Source organism: Purpureocillium takamizusanense, chromosome 4, assembly GCF_022605165.1.
Source record: "Purpureocillium takamizusanense chromosome 4, complete sequence".
Classification (NCBI taxonomy): Eukaryota; Fungi; Ascomycota; class Sordariomycetes; order Hypocreales; family Ophiocordycipitaceae; genus Purpureocillium; species Purpureocillium takamizusanense.
The window spans coordinates 1956940-1979943 of record NC_063071.1 but is presented as its reverse complement, the minus strand read 5'-3'; the positions used below and the strand labels follow the sequence as shown (position 1 = coordinate 1979943).

The window sequence follows — 23004 nt, the reverse complement described above, 5'->3', positions numbered from 1 at the left end:
CTGATGACGAGCATACGTCGCAACCTTTACAGAGCTCTTATTGCTGGGTTTTTTTTTTCTTAAATTATTTTGGAGTAGCCATGATCACGGGGCTTGGGATCCAAGCTTTCATCGTGCTTCACATCCCTCATATCATCGGCGTCGTGCTCTTCGCCTTCGCAGCGAGGACCTTTCTCGGCTGGCTATGGCACTGGTAAGGGGACCTTTTCACTTCCGCATCCTCATCACGGGCGCTGCCATGCTCGAAAGATGCTAGCAGTAGCTGATAATAAACCGTTGGCAGGGGTAGTAGACGCCGTTGGGCTCTGCAATGGCACCTCGTCACACCGAAAGACGCGGCTCGTCACGGGCCGCTCTGGAACATCGAACCCCACCGCGACTTTGACTGGACCGTCACTCCTCCAATGAAGCTTCGACCGTATAAGCCACGATATTATATGACCATGGGTAGCGTTATTCCCACCCTCACGCCTACGTACCTACCTCTTCTCTCAATGTGACGATCTGCATTCTGACATGTTGGCGGGACTTGAACAGGGGTGAGCAACGCCAGCACGTCCGAGCTCATCACCATTGACAAAGAGTTCCCCAAACGTCTGGAGCTCCGCCGCGACATCATGGGAGAACACCCCGTCTCGTCCATGCGAGCGACTCCGAGAGCGGAACCAGCCGTGCGGGAACTCTACGAGTATCTGGCGGGGTTCTATCTCCCCAAGCGCTACCCCACGCTGTTCAGGTCCCATGCAGAAGGGGGGGCCGAAGCTATGCTTCAGAACCTCGCCTCGGGCGAGATATTCCCCCAGCGGGCCCCCATCTCGACGGATGCCACGATGCGGCGCCTCGGCACGCTCGTCGACGAGGACTTCATGCTTCTCATGCCGCCGCCGGACGGGGCCAAGGGAGGCGAGTACACGATGCAGGCATGGCTCGTCTGCTTCACGAGCGGGTTTGACCTGCCGCCGCTGCTGGGGAAACCCCTCAGCTCCGTCCATGCCCCTGTCCCGGGGTATGAGGAGAAACTGGGGCTGAGCATGACGAGGTGGTTCGATCGGCTCGAAGTCGGCCGTCTCGCCCGCCGCTACAATGTGCGTCTTCCCAGTCACCAGACACTGGCCCCAAGTCCATGGCCCTAACTCGAAAGTGTTGACCTACGTATAACACGTTGCTTACCACGTCAACAATTCGCAGTGGGCCATCACCATGCGTGGTGGCTTGAAGCTCAGCCATGGCGAGAACGCCCTATACGCAGATCACGAAACGTCACGGCAGCAGCACCAGCAGCAACAGCAAACTGACGTGGACATAAGCCAGGTTCGTTGTTGTCCCCCCTCCCCCCCGCACTACCAATATGCGAATGGGATCTGATCTGACGACTTGCGCGCTCGCTCGTTCCATCCGCATCAGGCGCATCTCCGGACGGAGCTCCAGCACATATTCAGGCTGCCTTCATCCCGCGCCGTCGTGCTCATGTACAAGACGTACCTGTACCCTCTGGCCGACATAAGAGCCGAAGGGCAGGGCCCGGCGCTCGCGGACGCGATTGAAGGCCTGGCCAGGGGAAACGCCCCTGGCATGGCCAAATACAAGGGCAGCAAGATCTGGGGCGAGGCGGTATGCAGGTTTCTCAGATCCTAGTGCGTTGTCTTTCTTTTCTACCTCTTTGTCCGCAGAGGTCCCTGTTCTCGCATCCGGTGTCTCTCGCTGTATTAAAAATCACTGTTGGAAGGGGTCCTGCCGGGGCCACCGGGCCGGACGTACTACTGAGACATATGAGCCAACATGAACATTTTTGATTCACGTACGTACAGCCTGTCACAAACGGTTCTACGGCAAATTAACATTCAATAAGTCCGGCCGTCCGCGGTCAGACTTGCAAACATGTGCTCGATCCCCCGTCAATCGCTGAGACATGCCTGTTTGTGTCCAGCAAAGAAGAGGTGCCGCCATATGAAGGAATGATGATCTTGTGGCTTACGCTAGATGCACTCGGGGTATGGAAAAATCGGACTGTGTAATATAACGGTGACCTAAGCCGTGAAACTCGGTGTTGTCTGTATGAGACTCTGAAGCAAAGTTGGCCTGAAGACGAGGTGTGTTACGATGCCCCTGCGGATAGCAATGTCTGTCCAAAACATAAATGAAGTCGGAATCACCTTCCGTTCTTCCCGGCCACAAACTCTACAGTACCCTTCCCACCATGACGGTGCAGCAGTTAAGCCCATTACTATACCGTTCTGCTCTCCGCGTCAGCGGCCTGCCGCCGGATGGGGCCCCCAAGTTGGGCCCCTGGCTCCGAGGCTTCATCAAGGACGTCGATGGCAGAGCCAACTTCTCACTGGATCCAATCGTCCAGGAACTCAAGGATCTCATTGAGAGTAAAGCCGAAATCCGCATGTTGGCTTCGGCCATGCTCGATGAGATACCGGTCAAAGACCCCTACAAGAGGAACCCCTCAGAGCACAAACACATCCGAGACTATCAACACCTGCTCTCACTCGTCAGTGTAATCATGAACGAGGTTGCGCCAGCCTGGAACATGACCAAAGACCATATGGCAATCATTGGAGAGCCGTTCAACATCCTGTTGGACTGGCCAATGAATACACCGAGCGGGTACGCGTTCTTCCTGCGAGATGATGTAAACGCGAAGCTCAAAACCATTCTGGACACGTGGAGAGAACGAGTCCTAAAAACCACCAAGTCGCAGTACGTTCTCACAACCGCGAGCGGGGGTTGGCTCTGCAACGCGGCGTTGAGGGTCATTGAGGAAGACGCCAATATCAGTGTTGTACCCTGGGCCTCGTTCCAGGCCATGTTCGCTTGCGAACCTGAAAGGGACCCGGTCTACTGGGGATATGCGACATGGGACGACTTTTTCACGCGCAAATTCAGGGACATCGACCGCTTTCGTCCCGTCTCCCATCCTAGCGACCCTGCATGGGTGGTACACGCGTGCGAATCCATGCCCCTCGCGTTGACAATGAATGTCAAGAAATACGACAAATTCTGGATGAAGGGCCAGAACTACTCAGTAGCCGAGATGCTGGACCACCACGAACTTGCGGATCAGTTCGTCGGCGGCACAGTACACCAGTCTATCCTGAGTTCGACGCAATATCATCGCTGGAGTTCTCCGGTAGAAGGAGACGTGGTATTTGCCAAGGTGATCCAGGGAAAGTACTTTGCGAAGACGCAAACCACGGGGCTGGACGGCCAGGGTCCAGATAACATACACCAGCACGAAGTATATTGCAGCCATATCGCTACCCGAGCCATCTTGTTCATCCAGGCGCCCGAACCTATTGGGCTCATGTGCCTTATTGCCCTCGGCGCGGCTGATGTATCGACATGTGAGATCACAGCAAAGTTTAGCACAGGTTTGCCGAAGCCGGTGGCGAAGGGTGAGGAGCTTGGCATGTTCCACTACGGAGGTTCAAGCTGCTGCCTCCTCTTCCGGAAAGGAGTGCAACTTGCCTGGGTCCCAGGGGCGATTCCTGGTAATGGAAAGAAGAACCAGCCGATCCGTGGCGAGCTGGCTCTCGCATATAAGAGTTGACGCTTTCACAATGAGTATTAAGAAGCCATAGTAGTGCAGATGTGAGAGATATTTGGCGGTTTTTAAGAACACTGTTAGAGTAATGTTTAATGTTAAGCTTGTAGGCTTGCTGTGGCACAAGTAGCGATGGGGTTTACGATATGTATCAATCCGGGAACTAAGGTGCATCCTTCAAGCCCCCGAGAGACTCGCATCTCAGCTCGAAGAAAGTGATCAAGACAACATTAGCTTCGTATGCAGAATGTGTCACCATTGCGTTGCCGGCGGCAGGGAACTGCGGGGAGACGTACATACGCCCTCGGACCTGAGCCTGATGGGGTCTGGTGCGTTCACTGACTGATGCGGCAGTCTGGCAAACACCACCTGGCAAGCCACCTGAGTTAATTTCCATTGACCTGAGATGTTTTGTTTTTGTGCCACATGTCAGGCTGCTAGGTAGAAAGCTGATTCACTGAAACACGGCTGAGAAAGAACGAGTAATGTTGCGGCTGCTGTCGCTTATGCGCGGATCTACGGACAGCCTCGACCTTTGTCTCAGATTGATAGAATGGCAAGCAGTAACATGGGTCCCGAAACCGGTAATGGCCGCAGATGATGCATTGCCAGCTGTTCGTCTGGTCGATGTCAGATACTCCAGTCCCTTCCTGTTGATGCTCTCACTGATTCCCCAAGTTTTGGAGATGCATCGAACCTGATGCTGTGCGACCTTGCCTTTCATCTTTGCTGGTACCGTGCCATTGACAGTTCAGGTGCCAGAGGTATATTCACAATCACGTGTCGCCTCTTTTCAGCTTTTGGTCGAGCGGCTGATCCTGTAACCAGTACAGGCAGCGTGTTCGTGTGTATCCATGGACCGTGGAGCGTTGGCTGGCTCAGCGGCGGAGCGGGACGTTCGGCCCCCTGTGTCGGCCAACTCTCTAGATGGCCACCTCCAGGGAACATGTGGTGCCACGTTGCCGGAAGACGACTCAAGAAACGCAGAAGTACACCCTCCAGCCCCTGAAACGCCCGTTGCTGCCATAAACGGCCGAGTTTTGCCAGCATCGCGCGCGCCTCGTCAGCGTATCCCAGACCACACACCGTGGTAAGTATCGCCATCATCCTGGGCGCAAAAGATGATGAGGGTTGACCTTAAGATGTGAAGTAGGAGTTCTCTGCCTTCTGAGCATCGGTGTGAGCACTTTGGCCGGAGCACAGGGACCGGATCAGATTGGTCCACCAGCATGAAACCCAATGATGAGGAAGCCATGATCGTTTCAAACGGTGATGCAGAGGCAACGCCTCTGTTGAACCCCCCCGTACTCTGCGCCCGTGCGGCAGGTGCAATCGCTACGGATCAGTCTGCCGAAGTGCAACTCGGGCAGACAGCAGCGCGAAACGGTCCCTGTAGCAGGTGGCAGCATGAGGCGATGATCCTCGTGGGCTACGCTGCACCCCTGATCGTGACATTCTTCCTCCAGTATTCGATTGACGTATCGAGCGTCGTAGCGGCGGGCAGGCTTGGGAAAATAGAGCTGGGAGCCGTATCTTGTCAGTCTGGGCCCATACCCATGCCTGCCACCACGGTATGTTTTATGGTTGCCGCTAACTCTTACCGACAGTGGCCAACATGCTGGCGGCGATTACCTGCTTCGCGGCATTTCAAGGCCTCACTACAAGCTTGGATACTCTATGTTCCCAGGCGTACGGATCCGGGGAGAAACAGCTAGTAGGGCTGTACTGCCAGCGCATGATACTTCTCCTGCTCGGCTGCTCTATCCCAATAGCGACGTTGTGGATGTTTTCCGAGAGTATCATGGTCCACCTCCTTCCCGACGCTGAGGTAGCTCGCCTGTGTAGCTTATACCTGAGGATCCTGACGCTGGCCATTCCAGGATATGCCGCATTCGAAGTCGGCAAGCGTTTTCTTCAGGCCCAAGGACTGTTTAGGGCGACTACTTACGTTCTTCTCGCCGGTGCACCTATCAATGCTATGCTGATGTGGCTCCTTATCTGGAAGCTCAACCTTGGCTTCATCGGCGCCCCTATATCAGTTGTCATCACGCGAACGCTGCTGCCTTTGTTCCTGATCCTGTACGTCAGAGTCGTCGACGGCTCCCAATGCTGGGACGGGCTTAGCTGGAGGGCGTTTGCCAACATGGGAGTGGTGTTCCGACTCGCCATACCAGGGATGATCATGGTAGAGGCCGAATGGCTTGCTTTCGAGATCATGACCATCATCTCGGCCCGGTTTGGAACAGAGTATCTCGCGGCGCAGAGCATCCTGATCACCCTCACCACGCTCGCGTATCAGATTCCCTTTCCCCTGTCGATCGCCGCCTCTACCAGAGTGGCTGGCTTGATTGGCGCTGGACAGGTCGACAATGCAAAAGTGGCAGCTCGGGTGGTACGTGGGGAGTGTGTCCTTGCAACTGGAACATGGAGTGAGTGCTAATCATCCTCGCAGGCGGTGGTGGCGTCCTTGTTGTGTACCCTTGTGAACTGCGTCGTCTACATCACCTTTCGAGCCCAGCTACCACGCATATTCACCAACGACGAGGAGGTGGGCGCGATCGTCGCCTCGACAATGCTGCTTGCGGGAGCCTCGACCTTCTTTGACGGCTTGGGCGTGGCGGCTCATGGGTTGCTACGAGGCATTGGCAAACAATCCATCGGCGGAGTGGCTAACCTCATCGCATACTACGTCGTTTCGTTGCCCCTGTCGCTCTGGTTCAGCATTGGGCTTCACGGGAAGATTGACGGCTTGTGGGCGGGTTCTACCATTGGGCTTGTGGTGTAAGTGCAACATAGCTTGGTTGGGTTTTGATGTGGGACGACCACGGGCGTAAGCTGACATTGTACAAGCGTATCCATGATTGAGTATACGTATCTACTCACGACAAATTGGCACCGAGCTGTCGAAGAGGCAATTGCTAGAAGGGCCATAGGATGATGTCTCGTTGCGTACAGGCAGCGTGGCAGTGGGCAAATGCTGGGGGACGCACAAGTAATACAGTGAAGACGTGCGGTTTCATGGCTGCCGGCAAAAGCAAGTTTTCAATGTTCAGACCAACCTGATACGGCGGTGGTGTTGCACAACCAGCTCGCGCAGGACCGTCAGTCGTGCATTTGATGTTGCCTCTTCTCTTCGTTTCAAGTCACGTAGTGCCTACATGGTTCTGAGGCGGCAAATGGCCCAGCTTGCTCCTACTCAGGGGGGACTGATCGACGCCCACCCAGGGCCGTATAGTCACACAGACAGTGAGCTATAGACAGAACATGAAGTTGCTCGGTACACCCCGGAGCGCTTCTGCCCGATCATGTCCTTCACATGACCGACTGCATGTCGCACTCGATCTCGGTGACTTTGTCTCTATGGCAAGCCGCCTATGCCGAGATGCATTCATTCACATCCGAATTCGGAACGTCTGCCAGAACAGGCACCGAAATCCATCAGGGCATCATCATTCCTAGGTCTGCGACACGGCATGTGTAAGCTTTGAGCTTAGCGCTGTGTCTAGATCCCGGCATCCCGCGACAGCGGGCCGGTGCCGCATGAGACATTTGCTAGACAGCTACCAAGTTAGTTAGTACTACTACATGGTCGTTCGAAGCGCTGCGGAAACATGCAGCAGCGGTGTGACAGGCAGCTACATGGTGCATCGGCTCCAGGACTCAACTGCAAAGATCTGCGTTGTGGGCGTTGTCGAGGCCGGGAACAAACCAACGCCCGGGCCATGTAAGACAACGACATCACATAGGCAGAGACATGAAGGGCATAATGGCAACACCGCCCGATTCCAAACCAGCCCCAACTGCATGGAATGGGGACTTTACGCGAGGAAAGCTCCTAGAAGGCAGCAGTTAGCCCGGGGGGCATTTGTCTCGTGTGATGCCGGAATGGCCCGATGCATTGCATCTCGAATCTGAGAAATGGTTGAGAGATCCAACCCGCCGCCTCCATCTCCCCCAACAGGACTTTCTTGCGACGCCAGAGAGCAGTGATGTCATTGAATGACACTGGACAGAGGCGTCCAGTTCCCGGAGCGCCAACTGTTCTACCCACGAGGCGAGAGAGTCTGGGCCGTGACTATGCCTATGTTCGCTGTGCAAAACGCCAATGTCAGTGACCTCGACGATATCGGCAAAGTCCATATTCTCCGAAGAGTGGCGAGACATTGGCGCTCATGGACAGTGCCCGTCTCAACTTGAAAGAGCAGGAAGCCGAACTTCGAACGAAGTGTCTGTACATCTAAGGAGAAGGCGCGTTGCCTACCTCTGCTTGGTGGCGTCGTCTGAGAGGTCGAGGAAAAGAAGCACAGCGAGTTGTACGCGGCGTGTACTTACCCGTGTATTCACCGTCTGTAGTTCTAGCTTTCTGTCTGCACAGATTCTTCTGGGCCATTCCGCGCAGGCTAACAGAAGCCTAAATGTCATGACGCCTGGCATAGCGCCGCGTATAAGCCCTTGTGCAAGCCACCCGGGTCGCCCGACGACGAAGCTCAAGATAAGCATCAAATCACTCCTGCCTCCATCCGCCTTCGAACCAGCGCTGGAGAATGCGCTGGCTGCCCTCCCGCGCGTCGCCCAGAACGGTGTGCCCAACCCCATCGACACCCACAAACACGAGCCGCCCGTCCCTTGTCCCCTTCCAGAACCCCGTCGCGGCCAAACCCTCTGGGAGAGCAGTCCACTTCGCGATGCGGTAGTCCGGCTGTCCGCTCCAGGGCAACTTGTCGTATATCCACTTCTGGCCCGGCGTGTTGACAATGTAGTCTTCGTTGCCGTTGAGCACCAGCACGCGGATGTCTCCCAGGCCTGGTGTCTTGTACGCATCCAGGACTGTGGCGATCTCGCCCGTTGTCGGCTTGAGCATGGTGCGGCTGTCCTCGTAGGCCTGATGGAGCTCGAGGTTGACTGCTTCGAAGGTAAACGACGTCGGGAAGCCAAGGGCTGACTTGATGTGGTCTTGATTCAGGTACCATGTAAATTCGGCTTTGCCGGGGTAGCAGAAAGGCAGGTCTGGGCATGGCAGGTGAACTGTCCGTTGTTAGCAACCATCTGGGAGCCCATGTGCACTGACTTCCTTACTGTTGAAGGGACTTTTCTTCCCCATTTCGATAAGCTCTCGGTAATATATGTCGATCTGGTCCATGAAGAAAGAGTGCAGAGCGAAACATTCATGGCCATCTTGGCTCAGATCACACAACCGCCCCAGGCGTTCAACCTCTATCGTCGCGGAACGGATTTTATCGCATGCGGTCGAGTTGAGGAATTCCCGGCCGCGATAGTCAGAGCACAGAAGCTCATATGTGCCTACGGCACCTGCTGTCCAGTCGACCATGCCGCTGACGAGTACCAAGGAGGTGATGTTGCCCCAAAAGGCCGACTTGGAATCGTAGGCGCGGGAGTCGAGGATGTGCTTGAGATATACCGGCCCGTAATGGCCTCCGTATGACTCGCTGGCTACATGCATAGGTAGATGTGCCTTTTCGGGAAATATTTTCCCAAAGAAGATGTTGAGAAAGGCCTGAAAGTCGGCGGCGCCGTCCATATCGCTAGCCGGCATGTGTGCTGCCTCAGCCAAGGAGCCAAAGCCCACGCCGGCAGGTTGATCGAGGAAGATGAGGGAAGCGTTGTTATTCCATGCCCATGGATTCGTGCTCAGATTCGTTCCATCCAAGATGCATGGCCCAAGGTCGTTGAACAGACCATACATCGATGAGCCGCCCGGGCCGCCGTTCATCCAAATGATGACGGGATCGTTGCTAGGGTCATGGCGGCTCTCGAAGAACCAAAAGAACAATCGATGTGTATCAGAGACATCCACCGTCCCCGTCCACTGGGACTCGCCGTAGGTCGGACAGGTGGCATTGTCTTGTGTGCCGATGGAGAACTGCCCGGCCTTGAATAGTGGCGCCGTATGATCACGCGCCCGAGTGCCACTGAGTCGTGATTGCTGCCCCGGATGTGTCGCGTGACTTCCTGCTGCGATATCAAGATGTCTGATCCCGGTATTCCAAAGGAGTTGAGCGGAAACAGAACCGGCGAGCGCTGCCGCGATGATGGAGGTCCGTGGCCACATCATCTCACAATGTCTGGCTACGGGCGAGCAAAGTGAACTATTTGCAGCGAGGAAAAAGGTTCACAACAGCATACAGGCAGATCGGGGACGGAAAAACGCATGTCCCATTTGTTGGAGGCACAAGAGAGACATGCGGTTGCGGCGGAATCCTCATTGCCCGTTCTGTGAGGCACACCCTCGTGACCGGGGTTGGTGCAGCTGTGATCGGCTTGACCCATGACGTGAGACGGCAGACAGCCGACTCCGGCGTTGGATACATGTAAACGGGAAACATCCGATATGCTGCGGAAAGTATAAGCTGCTTGATGCGACTGGAGGTCGAACGCCTTCCGAAAGCGAGACAAAAATGGTATCGCCATCACGACATGATGCATTGTTCTAAAGGCTAGAGAAGCTCGGAATATGAACCGATTCAGATCTTGACCAGGGACGATAACGCGTAATTGATGAGACAGAGACCCTTTGACAGCCTCAGAATCTCCAGTGGCGTAAGCCCCCCCCCCCCTTCAATGTGACTAATAATTGTTCTTCTCCATGCCCCTCGGGACGGTCCTCCTCAGATCCATCCATCCTGGAGCACCTCCCGCAACAGAGATACGTTGCCACCGCTATCCCCAAAAAACTGGGTTTGGTGCAGCCTCGATGCATCTTCTCGTATGCCCTCTTAACGGGGAGGATGTTGTAGTAGGCTCCTTTTCTATCTGCGAAGGTGCGAGTGTAGAGCTGAATAGAGACAGGCCTTGAAAGTTTGGTGGTTATCGCGCCTATGGGCAAGAGTAAAACCGCTCCACGAATGACCAATCCAAGAGGCTGTATATCGTTACAGTGAGGTGATGAGTGAGGCTAGCTGTAGGCATGGCCTGCGCAGACGGGGCCATGGGTTCTCAATACTCTGAGCCTTGGCCTTGCATCTAGTAAGTTGGTGGTGCCCCTAGAGAAATGACTGTGGTATGTTCTTGCGGCCGCGTGGCCGTCGCGACATCTTTTGACGCCGTCTGCGAGGATGGTGAATCCGGACTTCAGTCACCGCGGAAGCCGCCGCGTGGGCCTGTCTCTTGCGGCCGGGCTATTGCGGCGGTGGGGGACTCGGGGCTTGCGAGGCCATACATGTAACCTGTCATGAGGGTACCGGTCCTGAGCCGAGATGGTCCTGCCTTCTTCGCTGGCCGACGGGCTGATTGGCAGTGTCTTGACATGAGGCTGAAGTGCCGCTCTAGGAGCAGCGGGCCAAGGGGCAGGATAACATCTTCCTTCCACACGACGGTCGACTCCGGTTTGCGTTGGCTGAGGCATTGTCTTCTGCGTCATCTTCGGGAGTCTGTACAGGGGCCAGGACTTGCGCGTGTTCTCCTCTGCACGCCTCTCCAGCGAATTACATTGCATATTCTCCTTTCGCCACGTGCGGGTATCTTCCCACGATGTCCTATCGATGAATTGTGCTGGTGCTGCCGCTAGGCAATAGGGCCTCCCCGCTTTGACGTCGTTGACGCCATCGCGACCGTAGTGGGCGGCCTGAAGCTATACGGCTAGATGACTCTGCAGCTCTTGACGACTGGCGTTTTGCTCTCAAGGTGCTGCGCGATCCATGACTCGGTCCATCGGGTCCCGTTGATATGTTGGCAGCTCGTGATTCTCTTGGCTGCTGCTGTGGGTTGTAGGGTGTCCACGTCTTGCGTTGAACTAGCCAGCGGAGGCCACGCACAGTCACCAGACGGTCGGAAGAGCCTTATGCGAACCTGGCGGATGAGGGCGTGCGTGTGTCCGACCGTTGAATGTCCTGGTTACTGCTCTATTCCCCAAGAGCACTGCTGTTGGCAAGTTGTATAGAAGCAGATGTCGAGATCGCGCAGCCTTCACATAAAGGGACTTTATGTTGCCTGCCCTGGAGACGGAGTCGCCGACCGTGGCACCGCAGACGGAATGTTCGAGGTTGTAGACGGTCAGTGCTTCGCTCGGCGAGTCGTTGTGGTGCGGCGGCAGTCGCAGCTATCTGCTATCAGACATTTATACGTAAAGCTTCCAGCCAGGTTTCTCGTGTCCTTTCCCTCCTGGCTAGGCGGGAGGAGGAGGACTTTGTTCGACCTCCCAACGCCGCGGGCTCGGCGCAAACGAACCCCCGCAAGCCGGTCGAGTGAACTCGAGTCAGGGCCAAGGTCGCCGCTTGCGGTCCACGGCGCGGCCGCGGATGCTTCTGTTGCCGGAGACCGTCTGCTCACAGGGCTCGTCCCACATTCAATAGGCGCTCTCACCTCCCGTGGTTGCTTAGCCGTTCAGTCACGTCGCAAGAAACCACTTCGAGTTCTGCCCCTGTAACCCCTTTTTCGCCATCTTCTCGATGCGCTGGGACGAGCTTGGCACCTGCGAGCCATGGTGGACAACCAACAAACAGCGTTGACGGTAGCGATGGATCGGGTATGGCCAGGTACTCTCCGGGTGTAGAATAGACAGAGTAATGGAGCACGGCCTAGAGGCCATCATCATCGCGGTAGCGGCCGTATGAGAAGCATGGCGACCAATATAGCCGGCCAGGAGGGCATCATTGACTGGACCTACATGGAGCCTTGCTGCAAGTCATGCGTACTATGTCAGGTGCAAGTGGCGCCCTAGAAACTCGGACGCCAATCTCAAGGTTGTACTGGAGGATGCGTCTGGCGACTGGACTCCGTGATGCTTCAGCTAAGTCAAAAACTCCGATTGTCGATCGTCGTAGGGCGATGACTTCGCCCGCAAGAAAGCTCGTTGTCCTAGACAAACAATCGAACTGTTGCCGCAAACAACTCTACTGTCACTCTCCGTGGCCGTCGAGTGTTAGTATTCTCCCGTATCGACGACGACGACAAGAATTCTTGACTCTTTGGTCGCGATCGCGGGGGCCATGCTCGATGTATAGGTCCCTAGATGGCCGTGTGAGAAGCAACCGAAGCCGGGCAGAGATGGCAAGTAGTGTGAATGGTCTGCTTTGGGCACATCCTTGGCGCAGTAGCAGTGCCGAGGGCCGGGTCGAGGGCATTTGGCGGCTCTGTGCTCCTCCGGACCTGTAGATGCCGGCATCGCAACTGTGTCCCATAGTCGACTCGATGCATTCTCAGACCAAAGTATGGTCCGGTCAGAACTCGACCTGCAGCTTCTTTGTCTGGTCCTCTTTTACTTTTGGTTGCCTCGTATTTTCCCCCGTCCAGGTCAGCCCGCTCGTCGGGCCAGGGGGGAAAGGTGGTGCGTCCTGGTCTGCAACCTCTGGAGCAGCAGCGGCCTGCACCCCCTTTTGTATGTATGCCGTCTCTACTACATTTGATGGGGCGCCCTGCTTGTCGAGTAGATGGCATGACCTGCTTTGCGCCAGCGACGCCAGCACCAGTGGTGGCAAACAGATGCCGTTCCATCTGGTCGCTGCAGGCAGCTGGGAATCGACGCTAGTTGGAACAGACACGCTTCCCACGGACCACTTCGCGTACTATATGGTGGCGATATTGTGGTTGCCGCGACGCTTTGGGTGCGCAAGCGAGCGGCGACGAGCCGTCCGCGTGGCTATCCAAAAGCAGAACTTTGTGGCTCCTGCAACCTTCATCGCCCTCTTTGACGGCGTGTTTCTTCCCTCCCCCAGCGCGCGGCTCTGCGGCTGCGATATACCCGGGCCACCGAGGCTCCGACCCCGGGCCGGGTATATAGGGAGACAGCAGGGTACCGGATTCCTCACATACATGTACGATCAGCTGCCGGACCGTGGAGGCCAGTCGGAAGGTGGTTCGCCTGCGGCGGGCGGAGCAGGATACCTCCGGGGCGCGAAAATGCCGTCACCCTCATGATAGAGGAGCTGGAGGGGAAGCCCAGCTCGTTCGCGACAACGGCCCGCAGGGTGAGGCGGGCAAAGGTCCACGCTGCGTCTGTGTCGGCGGACCCGAACAAACGGACCGACCTCGGTGGCGAGGACCGAGGCGGGTACGACTGCTGCCGCCTCTTGGGGGACGAGGACGATGATGTCGACCGGGTGCACGTGTGTGTCTTCCCTGGTGAATGGTTGACGACGGTGAGAGAGGCTCGACGCGCCTTCCTGAGGCCACGCGGGAAGGGGAGCATGCAACCCCGAAGGAGCTAATGCCCAGATGTGCCGCGGACTGCAAGCATCACATTGGGCACGGCCAGGTGTTCGCTCGAGATTGATTCCAGTTCCGGCAGTCTGCCACGCCTTAGACCGAGGCCCGATCAGAAGACGCGGGATATTCAAACCCTGACCATCGATCAAGTGCACGCCCGCTCATGTATGCTCATGAGGTCCATGCCGGATCGCCATTATGTAAGGCATGGCGTTGCCGTTCAAGTTGGTCACTCGTCTCATGCCCCCGACGACGTGCTGCTCCCCCATGACGCCGTTGTATGGTCACCGCCCGCAAGCGCGTAGGTCGGCTGCAGCTCCTCCAGATTTTGCTACGGCGTCTGCTGTGAGATGGCGTCGTCGCTGGCGTTCCCGAGGCGGTTGTGCCGACCTATCACTCGTTGAGTATATGTTGGATCGGCTGTCATGGGCGTGCGTCTGACAGCGATTGGGTCGGCGCATCGCCTCGTCACGCAAGCCGGCGCTCTTTTTCAGCGCCTGGCTGCTGTCTCAGCCTCTCAGGTGCAATGTTGTGAAACGATATTTCTGGCGCCTTGCTTGTCGCAGTTGCGTCCTGACGTTGAAGAGGGCGAGGACGGCGGGAGGCCGTGCTGGGTTCCCGATGCTCACGGACAGAGTTGTTTTCGGACCGAGTAAGTGCCTTGGGGCAATCGTGATGTAGGACGATACCATGAACCAGAGACCCGGGGTCCATCTTCTCGCTTGGCTCCCGCAAGTGCACGTATTGTGTGTGTGCGCGTGCGTACGATAGTTCACGTGTACTCCACAGCATCCAGCAGCAGGTTGCGGCGCAGCTCGGTGATGCCGAGAAGCGATACACTCATCCGGGGTCATAAAAGAGACTGAATTGCGGTCAAATCCCGCAGGCCAGGCATTGTGTTTCTTGGTCGAATAGGGAGGCTGTGCGTGACCACATGAGGCGTGTCAACGCTCTTCCTGCCCACGATGGTAATTGCAGACTGCGTAACGCCGCAGTCTCCAGTCCGCCCGTTTCTCATGGACAGCAAAGGGGACGGGCTTTCGGTTTCCGAAATATGGCGTCGTTGTCGAACGAAGCTCGCCTCTCCCACCCATCCGCAATTTGAAGTCGTCCGCCTCTAGGGTGGTGGAGAGCCAGAATAGGTTGATGAGGACCATATTGCGGGTAGTATATACGGTGCGATGGGCTTGGGGCGAGGACGTGAAGCGATAGTCGAAGTCGCCGCTTGGAGAGGCAAGCGGCGTTGACCAACGGCGAGAGACATCAAAGGCACATGTTGTCGGACGCTGAGCCAAACCGGGAGGGCATCGTCCTGGTGGGCATATAAGTGCCACCGCACGACCTCGGCAGAATCAGCAGGGGCGTGACATGGGCTCTCGACCGGGTTTCCAGAGGCCGTACCAGGCTGGCGCAGGGGCAGGGCCGCCAGTCGTGTTGGCGAGGGCTGTTGGTACGTGCGATGCTCGCGTGGGGAGCCAAGGTTCAAAGTGATGTCGCTGGTCTCATGTTCCTGCGGAGAGGTATTCTCGTCAAGGTCGATAGGGACCACGGAGGCAAAATAATGCGGACTACGTGGTCCGGACGTGTTAGAGGGGACCGGGTCCTGGCCCTAGCGAAGAGAAAGAAGAGGAAGTCGAGGATGCGGTCGGGAGATCGAGCTTATATAGCCAGAGCCTCGGCGCGTGAATCACGGCGCGTTTGCTTGTCCGTTGTCCCGTTTCCGGCCCGGGCGAGTGATGCGGAGGTGTTTGGAACGGGTCACCGCATGTCTCGGCCCGTCTGCCGCGGTGAATCACCACGCTTGTTTGACTTGATGTGAAGAAGTGAAGACGCGACGATATGGTGTTTGCAAGGGGGCCACCATATTACCTCTCGGTGTTGGCATTGGTATCTTAAGTGACTTGACCTTGGCAGACTCGATCATCGTGATGAACAATCACAGCGGGAGTGCCCGTTATGGTTGTGCGTCTACGATATGCCGAGATGTCACCATCGCTGCCCGATCTTTGTTCGCTGTCATCGGCCGTGGCCAAGGCTTGCTTTCGGCAAACGCCACCTCATTGAACCCGCGATGCTGCGTCTACGTCTACCGAGAGACGGCCGTTACCCGATGTGTCAAGTGACCAAGCCTCGACTGACTGCCCTTGCCGGCCTGCCTCGACGGCGAGAGCGCAGTGGTGTGTCGTCGTCGTCGTCCAGGGTGGTGGGGGGGCCCGGCTATTGTGGCAAAATGAAAAAGATGGCCGCCAAACGCGATACATATTGGGCCAAAAATGAAGAGTCATGCCGGCCAGTACGCACTAAGTACGTAGTCCACTCTACCTGTTCTGGCACGTTCCAACCCCGAAATCCGCCATCCCATATCTTCCCGCTTGGTCTCTTGAACTTGTCATTGCAAGTCTTTCTTGAGATAAAAAAAAATCATCCAAGCCAGCTAGCGCCAGCAGCAATTGCGCGCAACTGAAGGGTCCCCGAGTGTCCGGGCATCCACAGTGTACACTGTATTTTGTCCCCGAAAGTGCCGGTGCTGGTGCTCACCACCCCCACTACTAATTCAACGCCATATCTCTCCCCGCCAGCCATCCAGGCCCGACCTCAACCTCGCCACAGCAGCGCCAACGCAAACTCATCGCGTGCTTTCCCCTCTTCTTCTTCTCGCGTCCTCATCTCATCCCAATCCCCCGCGCGCCGCCCGGGCAAATAATGAGACAGTTTCGGCCCGTGCTGAGCAGCGGAGTGACGGACCATGGCCAGCTCAGATGACGACGATGCGCGCGTCACGGAGCTCGAGACCCTCGAGGCCATCTTCCCCGAGATACGCCGTCCGCTCGACGCCCCGGGCTTCGTCTTTGAGCTCGAGCTCCCTGTGCGACCCGCTGAGCCGGTGACGGTTCTGTTCCCCGCCCCGGACGGCAGCCAGCCTGCCACCGCGGCGGCCGCATCATCGACTGCGCTTCCTTCCTCGTCGACATCGTCGGGTCCGCCTGCGCCAGCCGCGGAGCCCGTCGACTCCCTCCTCATCTCTCACCTCCCACCAGTCTCACTGCGCATCGTTCTTCCCGACGGCTATCCGGCCGACAAGCCGCCTCAGGTCTCCATCTCCACCGCGCCACAATGGCTCTCCCGCGAGACCCTCGCCGACCTCGAGAGCGACGGACCGCGCCTGTGGGAGGAGGCCGGCCGCGATCTGGTCGCCTACTCCTACATTGACCACGTCCATCGCGCCGCCGAGGACGTATTTGGGGCCATCACCGCCGAGGGTACCCTCGCGGTTCCCCCGGAGCATAAGCTCGCCGTCCTGGACTACGACATCAAGGCAAAGCGTGCCGCCTTTGAGCAAGGGACGTTTGACTGCGGAATCTGCTTAGGTGAGTTGATGAAATTCAAGTCAGGTTATTGCGTTCACATGTGATGCTGACGCTTCGGCAGACCCCAAAAAGGGAAGCAAATGTCACAAGATGCTCGAGTGCGGCCACATCTTTTGCCTGCAGTGCCTCCAGGATTTCTACAACGGCACCATCACCGAGGGGAACGTGTCCGCCGTGCGCTGCCTCACGCCTAATTGCGCCAAGCAACGTACCGCTGCCGGGCCATCTGCCGCCTCGCGCCGTAAAACCTTCATCAGCCCCAGTGAGCTGCTCCAGATCGGACTGACTGAGGAGGCGGTCAAGCGCTACGTGACGCTCAAGTACAAGACGGAGCTCGAATCGGACAAGGACACCATCTACTGCCCGCGCCAGTGGTGCAACGGCGCCGCGCGCTCCAAGAAGCACAAAAAACCCGAGGGCCTGCAGTTCAGCGACACCGCCGATTCTGACGGCGACGGGACCGATGGCGATGACGACCAGGACGCAACCGACGAAAAGGCAGTCGAGGAGGAGCGCGATAGGGAAAGGGATAGGAAAAAGGCAGCCGCCGCCAAGTTTAGCGCCGCCGATCTCCTTTCCGTCTGCGAGGATTGCGGCTTCGCCTTCTGCAGCCGCTGTCTGCAGACCTGGCACGGCGAGTTCGTGTACTGCGTGCCCAAGCGCAACACCGACGAGCTCACCGAGGAAGAAAAGGCTTCGCTCGAGTACCTCCAGCTGCACACGAGCCCCTGCCCGACATGCGCCGCGCCCGCCCAGAAGACGCACGGCTGCAACCACATGATCTGCTCCCGCTGCGATACGCACTTCTGCTATCTCTGCTCCTCGTGGCTCGACCCGGGCAACCCCTACAAGCACTACAACCAGCAGGGCGACGGCAAGGTCACCTCGTGCTACATGCGCTTGTGGGAGCTTGAGGGCGGCGATGGCAACGATGTCGGCATCGGCTTCGTCGGTGGGCGAGGCGCCGCCGCCGTCGCCGGGGGAGGAGGAGCCGACCCTCAGCCTCATCATGATGCGGCCATGGGCGATGCCGTCTTGCTCGCGTTACTCCAAGACGAGCCCGACGAGAGCGACACCGAAACGGAGGATGGCGACGATGCCCCGGCGGTCGGCCGGCCAGCCATCGCAGTCGCCAGGGAAGCGCCGCTCGTCCTGCGCCTCATGGACAACAACCAACAACCCCGCGGCGGGCGACGTGTGGCCCAGCCCGCGCCGCCCCAACAGCCTCCGCATCCAGCCGCTGCCAGGGGCCGTGGCGGCGGCCGCGGTCACCATCAGCACCACCACCACGGCCCCCATCGCGGAGCCGCCAGGGGTGCAGACCACTACCCCCGCGCCGCTGGCGGCGGCCGAGGCGCTCTACCCCAACGCGGCGGCCGCGGCGGCGGTGCCGTTCCCAGAGGCGGAGGCCGACCCGCCCGGGGCGCCTACGCAGGCGGTCGAGTAGCAGCAGCGGCAGCGGCAGCAGGTCGTGGGGGCGGTGCCGCCGCCGCCGCCGCAGAGCAGCAGCAACATCGTCGTCACCAGCAGCAGCACCACAACCAACATCAACAAGAGCGGCGGCAGCGGGGGCCGCAGCAGCCACTACCGGCAGGGGGCGGCAACGACAACATCGTCAACAACAACGATAACAACAACAACGCAGGCGCCGGCCTCGACGCCGCGCAGGAGGCTTGGGTCCGACACTTTGTCCAGATGGCGCTCCTGGACGAGGAGGACCAGGTCGAGGGCGGAGACTCGGACTCGGACGACGGCAACTGGCACATACGGTGACGACCAACAAACGACGATATAACGCAACGGCAAACGGGGAGCGAACGACACGGGCGGGCACGGCCGGCGACTTGGCCTGCGCCTAGGGGCTAGCTAGCTAGCTAGAGGGAAAGCGATAGCGTAGAAGCGGGCGAGCGGGCGGCTGCACCGGTCTACGGGTAGAAAGTAGATGGGTAAATCGGGATCAAAAAAGGAGAAGCCGCCGGCTGTGTCGTCGGGAGAACCCAGGATCAGGCCCCACGGAACGGACGCATTTCCATCCCCCTTCTTTTTTCTCCTTCTTTCCAGATCAGTCTTGCTATGCAGACCTTCCGGATATCACTCCACCCGTATATCCATCACCTCTCTGCCCTGCCCTGCGTGACCTCCCGTCTTGTAAAGTCGATGAAGGACAAGCGAGTTGCTGCGCAGTGGAGGGGGGGAAAGGGGGGGCGGACAAACCGGGATGCTGCTGCTGCTGCTACTGCTGCTGTTCGTACCGGGCGGCGGGCTGTAGGTATAGGCAGTAACTGTGTTGCGCTCGTCGTCCGACCTCGTCGTGCCCGTGCCCGTACGAGTCCCTGGGAACTCGCAACACGCCCGACAAGCGACGATGATCGCCAGGAAGAAGAGAAGGGGAAGCATACAGACAAGCAAGTCAGGTCACAATGGCACGGTGATGACGATGGTGATTGCAACGGGCCGGCCACGCACGGCGAGCGGCTTCGTCCCACGCAGCGCAGGGGGAGCAAATCTTCAAAGCCCAATACAGCTATCCATTACCGGCCTGGATGCCTGCCTGCCTGCCTGCCTGCCTGCCTGCCTGCCCGCCTACCTCCCTGCCTCCCTCCCTCCCTACCTACCTACCTACCTGCATCATCATTACTTACTGCATACATGCCGCGTGCAGTGATGTACCGCATCGTACTTCGTACGTACCTGATGCGCGTCTCAACTGCCAAACCGGCCCCCATATCCATCCAGGGGCCGTGTCCGTCCGGTTCGCCCATTTCGCTCGCATCCACCCGCCCCGGCCTCCCGCCGCGGGGCTGCCTGTCATCGACTGATATCAGTCAATCATTCCGTCCGCCCATCCATCCATCCGTCAACCCCCGGCGCGTCTGCCTCCCCCCCCTTCCCCCTTCCTGCCTTGGGCCGGGCGGTAGATGACGACGGCAGTGTTTCTTGCCCCCCCTCCCCTTTGACGCAGACGCCCCTCCCCCCTCCTCCAAACTTGAAGAATGGGTCACGAACACCTCAACCCGTCCAAACTGTCCAGCCGAAATAACCCTTGGCCCCAAGCCCTTCTTCTCATGCGGGCCCGGATGCGCATCACGCAACCGCGTATCACAAAGGCAAGGAGACATAAGGACCGTCAGTCAGTCACAGGATCCTTGGCCCTGTCCGCGGACGGGCAGCCCAAGCGCACACTCACACACATGCACCCCAAAACGGCTGTACTAAGCAGAACATCGACAGCATCAGACGGGTCGTACAAGACGTCAACGTCGCGGCGGCATAATATACGCCCCCCTGCCCCTCTTCTCTCCCCCCCCTGGCGGCCCCCATCGTCCGCGAAGCGACGCCGTGGAGAAGCTGCTGGTGGGCAGCTGTCTGTGCCAAGTCCGGCACCCGGCCCATGCTTGCAGTCGTTGACATTGCCCTGCATCAGAGTGGAAGGCCACGACGCCCGGTGATGCACCAAGAGACTCAGCTCGAACAGCTGCCTCTATCCCTTTCACCTCCCAACCAACCGAGATGGAGGGCAACGGCGCCCAGTCATGCACGACAGCTCCCAACAATAACGTCCTTACTGGCGTCATAGCCAAGGGCCGGCCACTTATCTCATGCTTGCTGAGATTCGCCCATGCGAGACGCTGCTTCTGGTCGTAGACGTCAGCCAAGTATCTTTGCTTGCACATCGCGACGACACGCTTCACGTCACGACTCCTCGTGTCCCACTGCTCGAAGCAGACCCCCCGGGAGGGAGCTGTCAGGGCCTAGAAACTGCGAGTTATGCTGTCCGGTCTCTAGCGCTCATGGTTCGAAAGCGGATGGCTGCGGCTATGACACTTGACACCAGAACGCCTGCAGGCCTAGGGGCTGTCCTACCCGCCGCCTGCGGGAAGGGCCATGTTGCGTTCCCCCATAGATTAAAGACTGCAGAGCGCTGGTGGCATGACCCCGGCTGTACACATGGTCTTTGCTTGCAGTCAAACACTGTATACAGTAGCGCGAGCGCAAATGACGGACAGCTGGCGAGCCATGCGAAGCATCGCGATTAGTGACTTTGTATGCTATCACGTGTATATGTGCGACGACCCATCGTTCTGCCGAAGCGAGGAGAGACGCCCATACCTGGCGTGCGGCCCGGTAGCCACGGGCATCGCCACCGCATGCCGGCAGTGCGTGCCATGCGCGGCAAACGGGGTCGACTGACAACGAGCGTCTGATGACTAGAGACGGAGCGGGTCGGCGAGGGCGCACACGCAGACTCTGAAGGACATGGGCACAGAATCCTGCTTTCAAAGGGACGCACCGAGATCCTGATTCCTCGCCACCATAGCTTCGTACAAGGGAAGTTGGCCGCAGGAGTCGAGGCCGTGGAACCGTGGCCCGCACCGGAGTCGCATGCTGCGGGGGCACTCTGCAACCAGACCCCCTTCGTGAGCTGCTCTCTTGAGGACCCTTGGTGGTGTCCCGGGGCACTCACGACTTCGGTCACAAGACGCTGGCCGTGTTGGGGGCCACCATCCCTGAAGTCGATGAATGCTGGTGGTGGTGGCGGCAAGTAGCGATGGATGTCATCGGGGGAGTTCCGGGCCCCGTCCTGCCGAAGGGGGCGTGGAACTCCGTCTGCCTTTGCGCCCTCGTGGACATACACGGACGGCGCCAGTGGCATCAGCATTGGCTCCAGTGCCGCTTTGGCCCCGGACGGATGTCAGGGCCTGGCGCACAACTTGGCAGGCCTCGCGGGCTAGTAGTAATAACCACGAACCAGACCCTGAACTCGCGCTGTGAGGGAGCCGATACCGACCCAGCGACCCTGAGACGGGACACGACGCCGTCCGGAAAGTCTCCCGCTTGTGGCGTACCACTCGCGCCTGGAGGAACCCCCCCCCCCCCCCTTCTCTTCAAGGCAACGCTGGGCTGGGCGATGGCGACGACTCATAGCGCATCGCGTCCGACGATAGTATTACCCCCACCTCGAAGCACGTCTCCCGCCTGCCACTGGGTTGGTGGGCCGGATCGCGGTCGGCGGGTGGGACCAAGGATCGGTTCCCTCCTCCCAGTCCACGCCCAGCCCGTCAATGGTGGCGGCCGTGTCGCGGTGGCGCAAAGTCCCCCTTTCGGTCCGCATTGTTCGTCGAATCTGCTCACCATGCCGGCACTATCCTGTGCTCTCCCGAGCCCCGGGGCTTCCCTTCCCTGACGGCGTGACAGTGCAACGCTGCTGTCGCAACGAGGGAAGGGGGAGGGGCGTCGACAATGACGTCCTTGTGGCGCGGGGACGAACATGGCGTGAGGGAGGCCCTCGGGCGACGCAGTTTCCGTCGCAAGCGCCCGGGGGCCTAGTTACTATCCCGTTACTATCTCGGCGCGTTCAGCAACGACGAATGGATCGGTCAATTGCCAAGCAGGCAACGTCGAGGGGCGGGAGATGGGCCAAACCCGGCCGCGAGTATCCAGTATTGACTGCGTCGGCAAGAGCACGCTTCCGGGGCCTTGCATGATAATTTGCACTTCTGCGTCTGCATCCTCCCGCTCGAGGACGTGAAAGGGAAGGGTAGAATGTCCCGCACGCATAGAACTGCGCCTCTCGACCGCGCACAGTCCATCATAGGCGCGCCGTGTTATGTAGGTGGTCTGCGACTTGGAGGACGTCGACTAATGACTCGGCCTAGTTGCGCCGTCCCCTGCCAACGACCGCAGCCGAGCGGGTGGCGCATGCCAGGTTCCATAGCCTTGCAGGAGAAACCACTGCGTCCTGTCGCGCGTGCATGCCGATGGGCGGCAAATTGTTGCACAGATGCGCTGCAGTCGTATGGTGCGAGCAGGGAGCGCCCCCCCGGGCGCGCGCGAGTCGTCAGAGACGGACAATGAATGTGGGTGCGGAATGCAAGTGTCTATACGCCTGTATATGCACGCCTGTATATGCCTTTGGCCGTGCGT

General features: G+C 58.5%; 6 protein-coding genes across 6 annotated transcripts; 4 read left to right on the top strand and 2 right to left on the bottom strand.

Annotated features, from left to right (window-relative positions):
- The first annotated feature begins 506 nt into the window (after window positions 1-506).
- Window positions 507-2085, top strand: JDV02_005243 (uncharacterized protein). Its single transcript, XM_047986523.1, has 3 exons — window positions 507-1085; window positions 1189-1311; window positions 1405-2085. The coding sequence occupies exons 1-3, from the start codon at window positions 618-620 to the stop codon at window positions 1633-1635; spliced, it is 822 nt and encodes a 273-aa protein (XP_047842505.1). The 5' UTR covers window positions 507-617; the 3' UTR covers window positions 1636-2085.
- A 112-nt stretch (window positions 2086-2197) lies between these two features.
- Window positions 2198-3556, top strand: JDV02_005242 (Phosphatidylserine decarboxylase; the record flags this gene model as incomplete). Its single annotated transcript, XM_047986522.1, has 1 exon — window positions 2198-3556. One exon carries the CDS (start codon window positions 2198-2200, stop codon window positions 3554-3556), a length of 1359 nt encoding a protein of 452 aa, XP_047842504.1.
- Window positions 3557-5532: 1976 nt separating this feature from the next.
- Window positions 5533-6558, top strand: JDV02_005241 (uncharacterized protein). The gene is made up of 3 exons (XM_047986521.1): window positions 5533-5942; window positions 6003-6331; window positions 6401-6558. The coding sequence occupies exons 1-3, from the start codon at window positions 5535-5537 to the stop codon at window positions 6486-6488; spliced, it is 825 nt and encodes a 274-aa protein (XP_047842503.1). The 5' UTR covers window positions 5533-5534; the 3' UTR covers window positions 6489-6558.
- Window positions 6559-7881: 1323 nt separating this feature from the next.
- JDV02_005240 (uncharacterized protein) lies at window positions 7882-9634 on the bottom strand. The gene is made up of 2 exons (XM_047986520.1): window positions 8627-9634; window positions 7882-8575 (listed from the first exon to the last, which is right to left on the bottom strand). The coding sequence occupies exons 1-2, from the start codon at window positions 9621-9623 to the stop codon at window positions 8055-8057; spliced, it is 1518 nt and encodes a 505-aa protein (XP_047842502.1). The 5' UTR covers window positions 9624-9634; the 3' UTR covers window positions 7882-8054.
- A 3676-nt stretch (window positions 9635-13310) lies between these two features.
- JDV02_005239 (uncharacterized protein) lies at window positions 13311-13694 on the bottom strand (the record flags this gene model as incomplete). Its single annotated transcript, XM_047986519.1, has 1 exon — window positions 13311-13694. The coding sequence occupies one exon, from the start codon at window positions 13692-13694 to the stop codon at window positions 13311-13313; it is 384 nt and encodes a 127-aa protein (XP_047842501.1).
- Window positions 13695-16095: 2401 nt separating this feature from the next.
- JDV02_005238 (RBR-type E3 ubiquitin transferase) lies at window positions 16096-19992 on the top strand. Its single transcript, XM_047986518.1, has 2 exons — window positions 16096-17079; window positions 17141-19992. Exons 1-2 carry the CDS (start codon window positions 16458-16460, stop codon window positions 18850-18852), a joined length of 2334 nt encoding a protein of 777 aa, XP_047842500.1. The 5' UTR covers window positions 16096-16457; the 3' UTR covers window positions 18853-19992.
- Window positions 19993-23004: the final 3012 nt, after the last annotated feature.

Excerpts from the sequence above, each read along its gene's own strand:
- JDV02_005243 (XM_047986523.1), top strand. The coding sequence starts at position 618 with ATGGGAGAACACCCCGTCTCGTCCATGCGAGCGACTCCGAGAGCGGAA. Across the intron at positions 1,086-1,188 it reads GTCTCGCCCGCCGCTACAAT|TGGGCCATCACCATGCGTGG; the intron begins GTGCGTCTTCCC and ends AACAATTCGCAG. Across the intron at positions 1,312-1,404 it reads CTGACGTGGACATAAGCCAG|GCGCATCTCCGGACGGAGCT; the intron begins GTTCGTTGTTGT and ends CATCCGCATCAG.
- JDV02_005241 (XM_047986521.1), top strand. The coding sequence starts at position 5,535 with ATGTGGCTCCTTATCTGGAAGCTCAACCTTGGCTTCATCGGCGCCCCT. Across the intron at positions 5,943-6,002 it reads CAAAAGTGGCAGCTCGGGTG|GCGGTGGTGGCGTCCTTGTT; the intron begins GTACGTGGGGAG and ends TCATCCTCGCAG. Across the intron at positions 6,332-6,400 it reads TCTACCATTGGGCTTGTGGT|CGTATCCATGATTGAGTATA; the intron begins GTAAGTGCAACA and ends ACATTGTACAAG.
- JDV02_005240 (XM_047986520.1), bottom strand. The coding sequence starts at position 9,623 with ATGATGTGGCCACGGACCTCCATCATCGCGGCAGCGCTCGCCGGTTCT. Across the intron at positions 8,576-8,626 it reads GAAGAAAAGTCCCTTCAACA|TTCACCTGCCATGCCCAGAC; the intron begins GTAAGGAAGTCA and ends AACAACGGACAG.
- JDV02_005238 (XM_047986518.1), top strand. The coding sequence starts at position 16,458 with ATGGCCAGCTCAGATGACGACGATGCGCGCGTCACGGAGCTCGAGACC. Across the intron at positions 17,080-17,140 it reads TGACTGCGGAATCTGCTTAG|ACCCCAAAAAGGGAAGCAAA; the intron begins GTGAGTTGATGA and ends ACGCTTCGGCAG.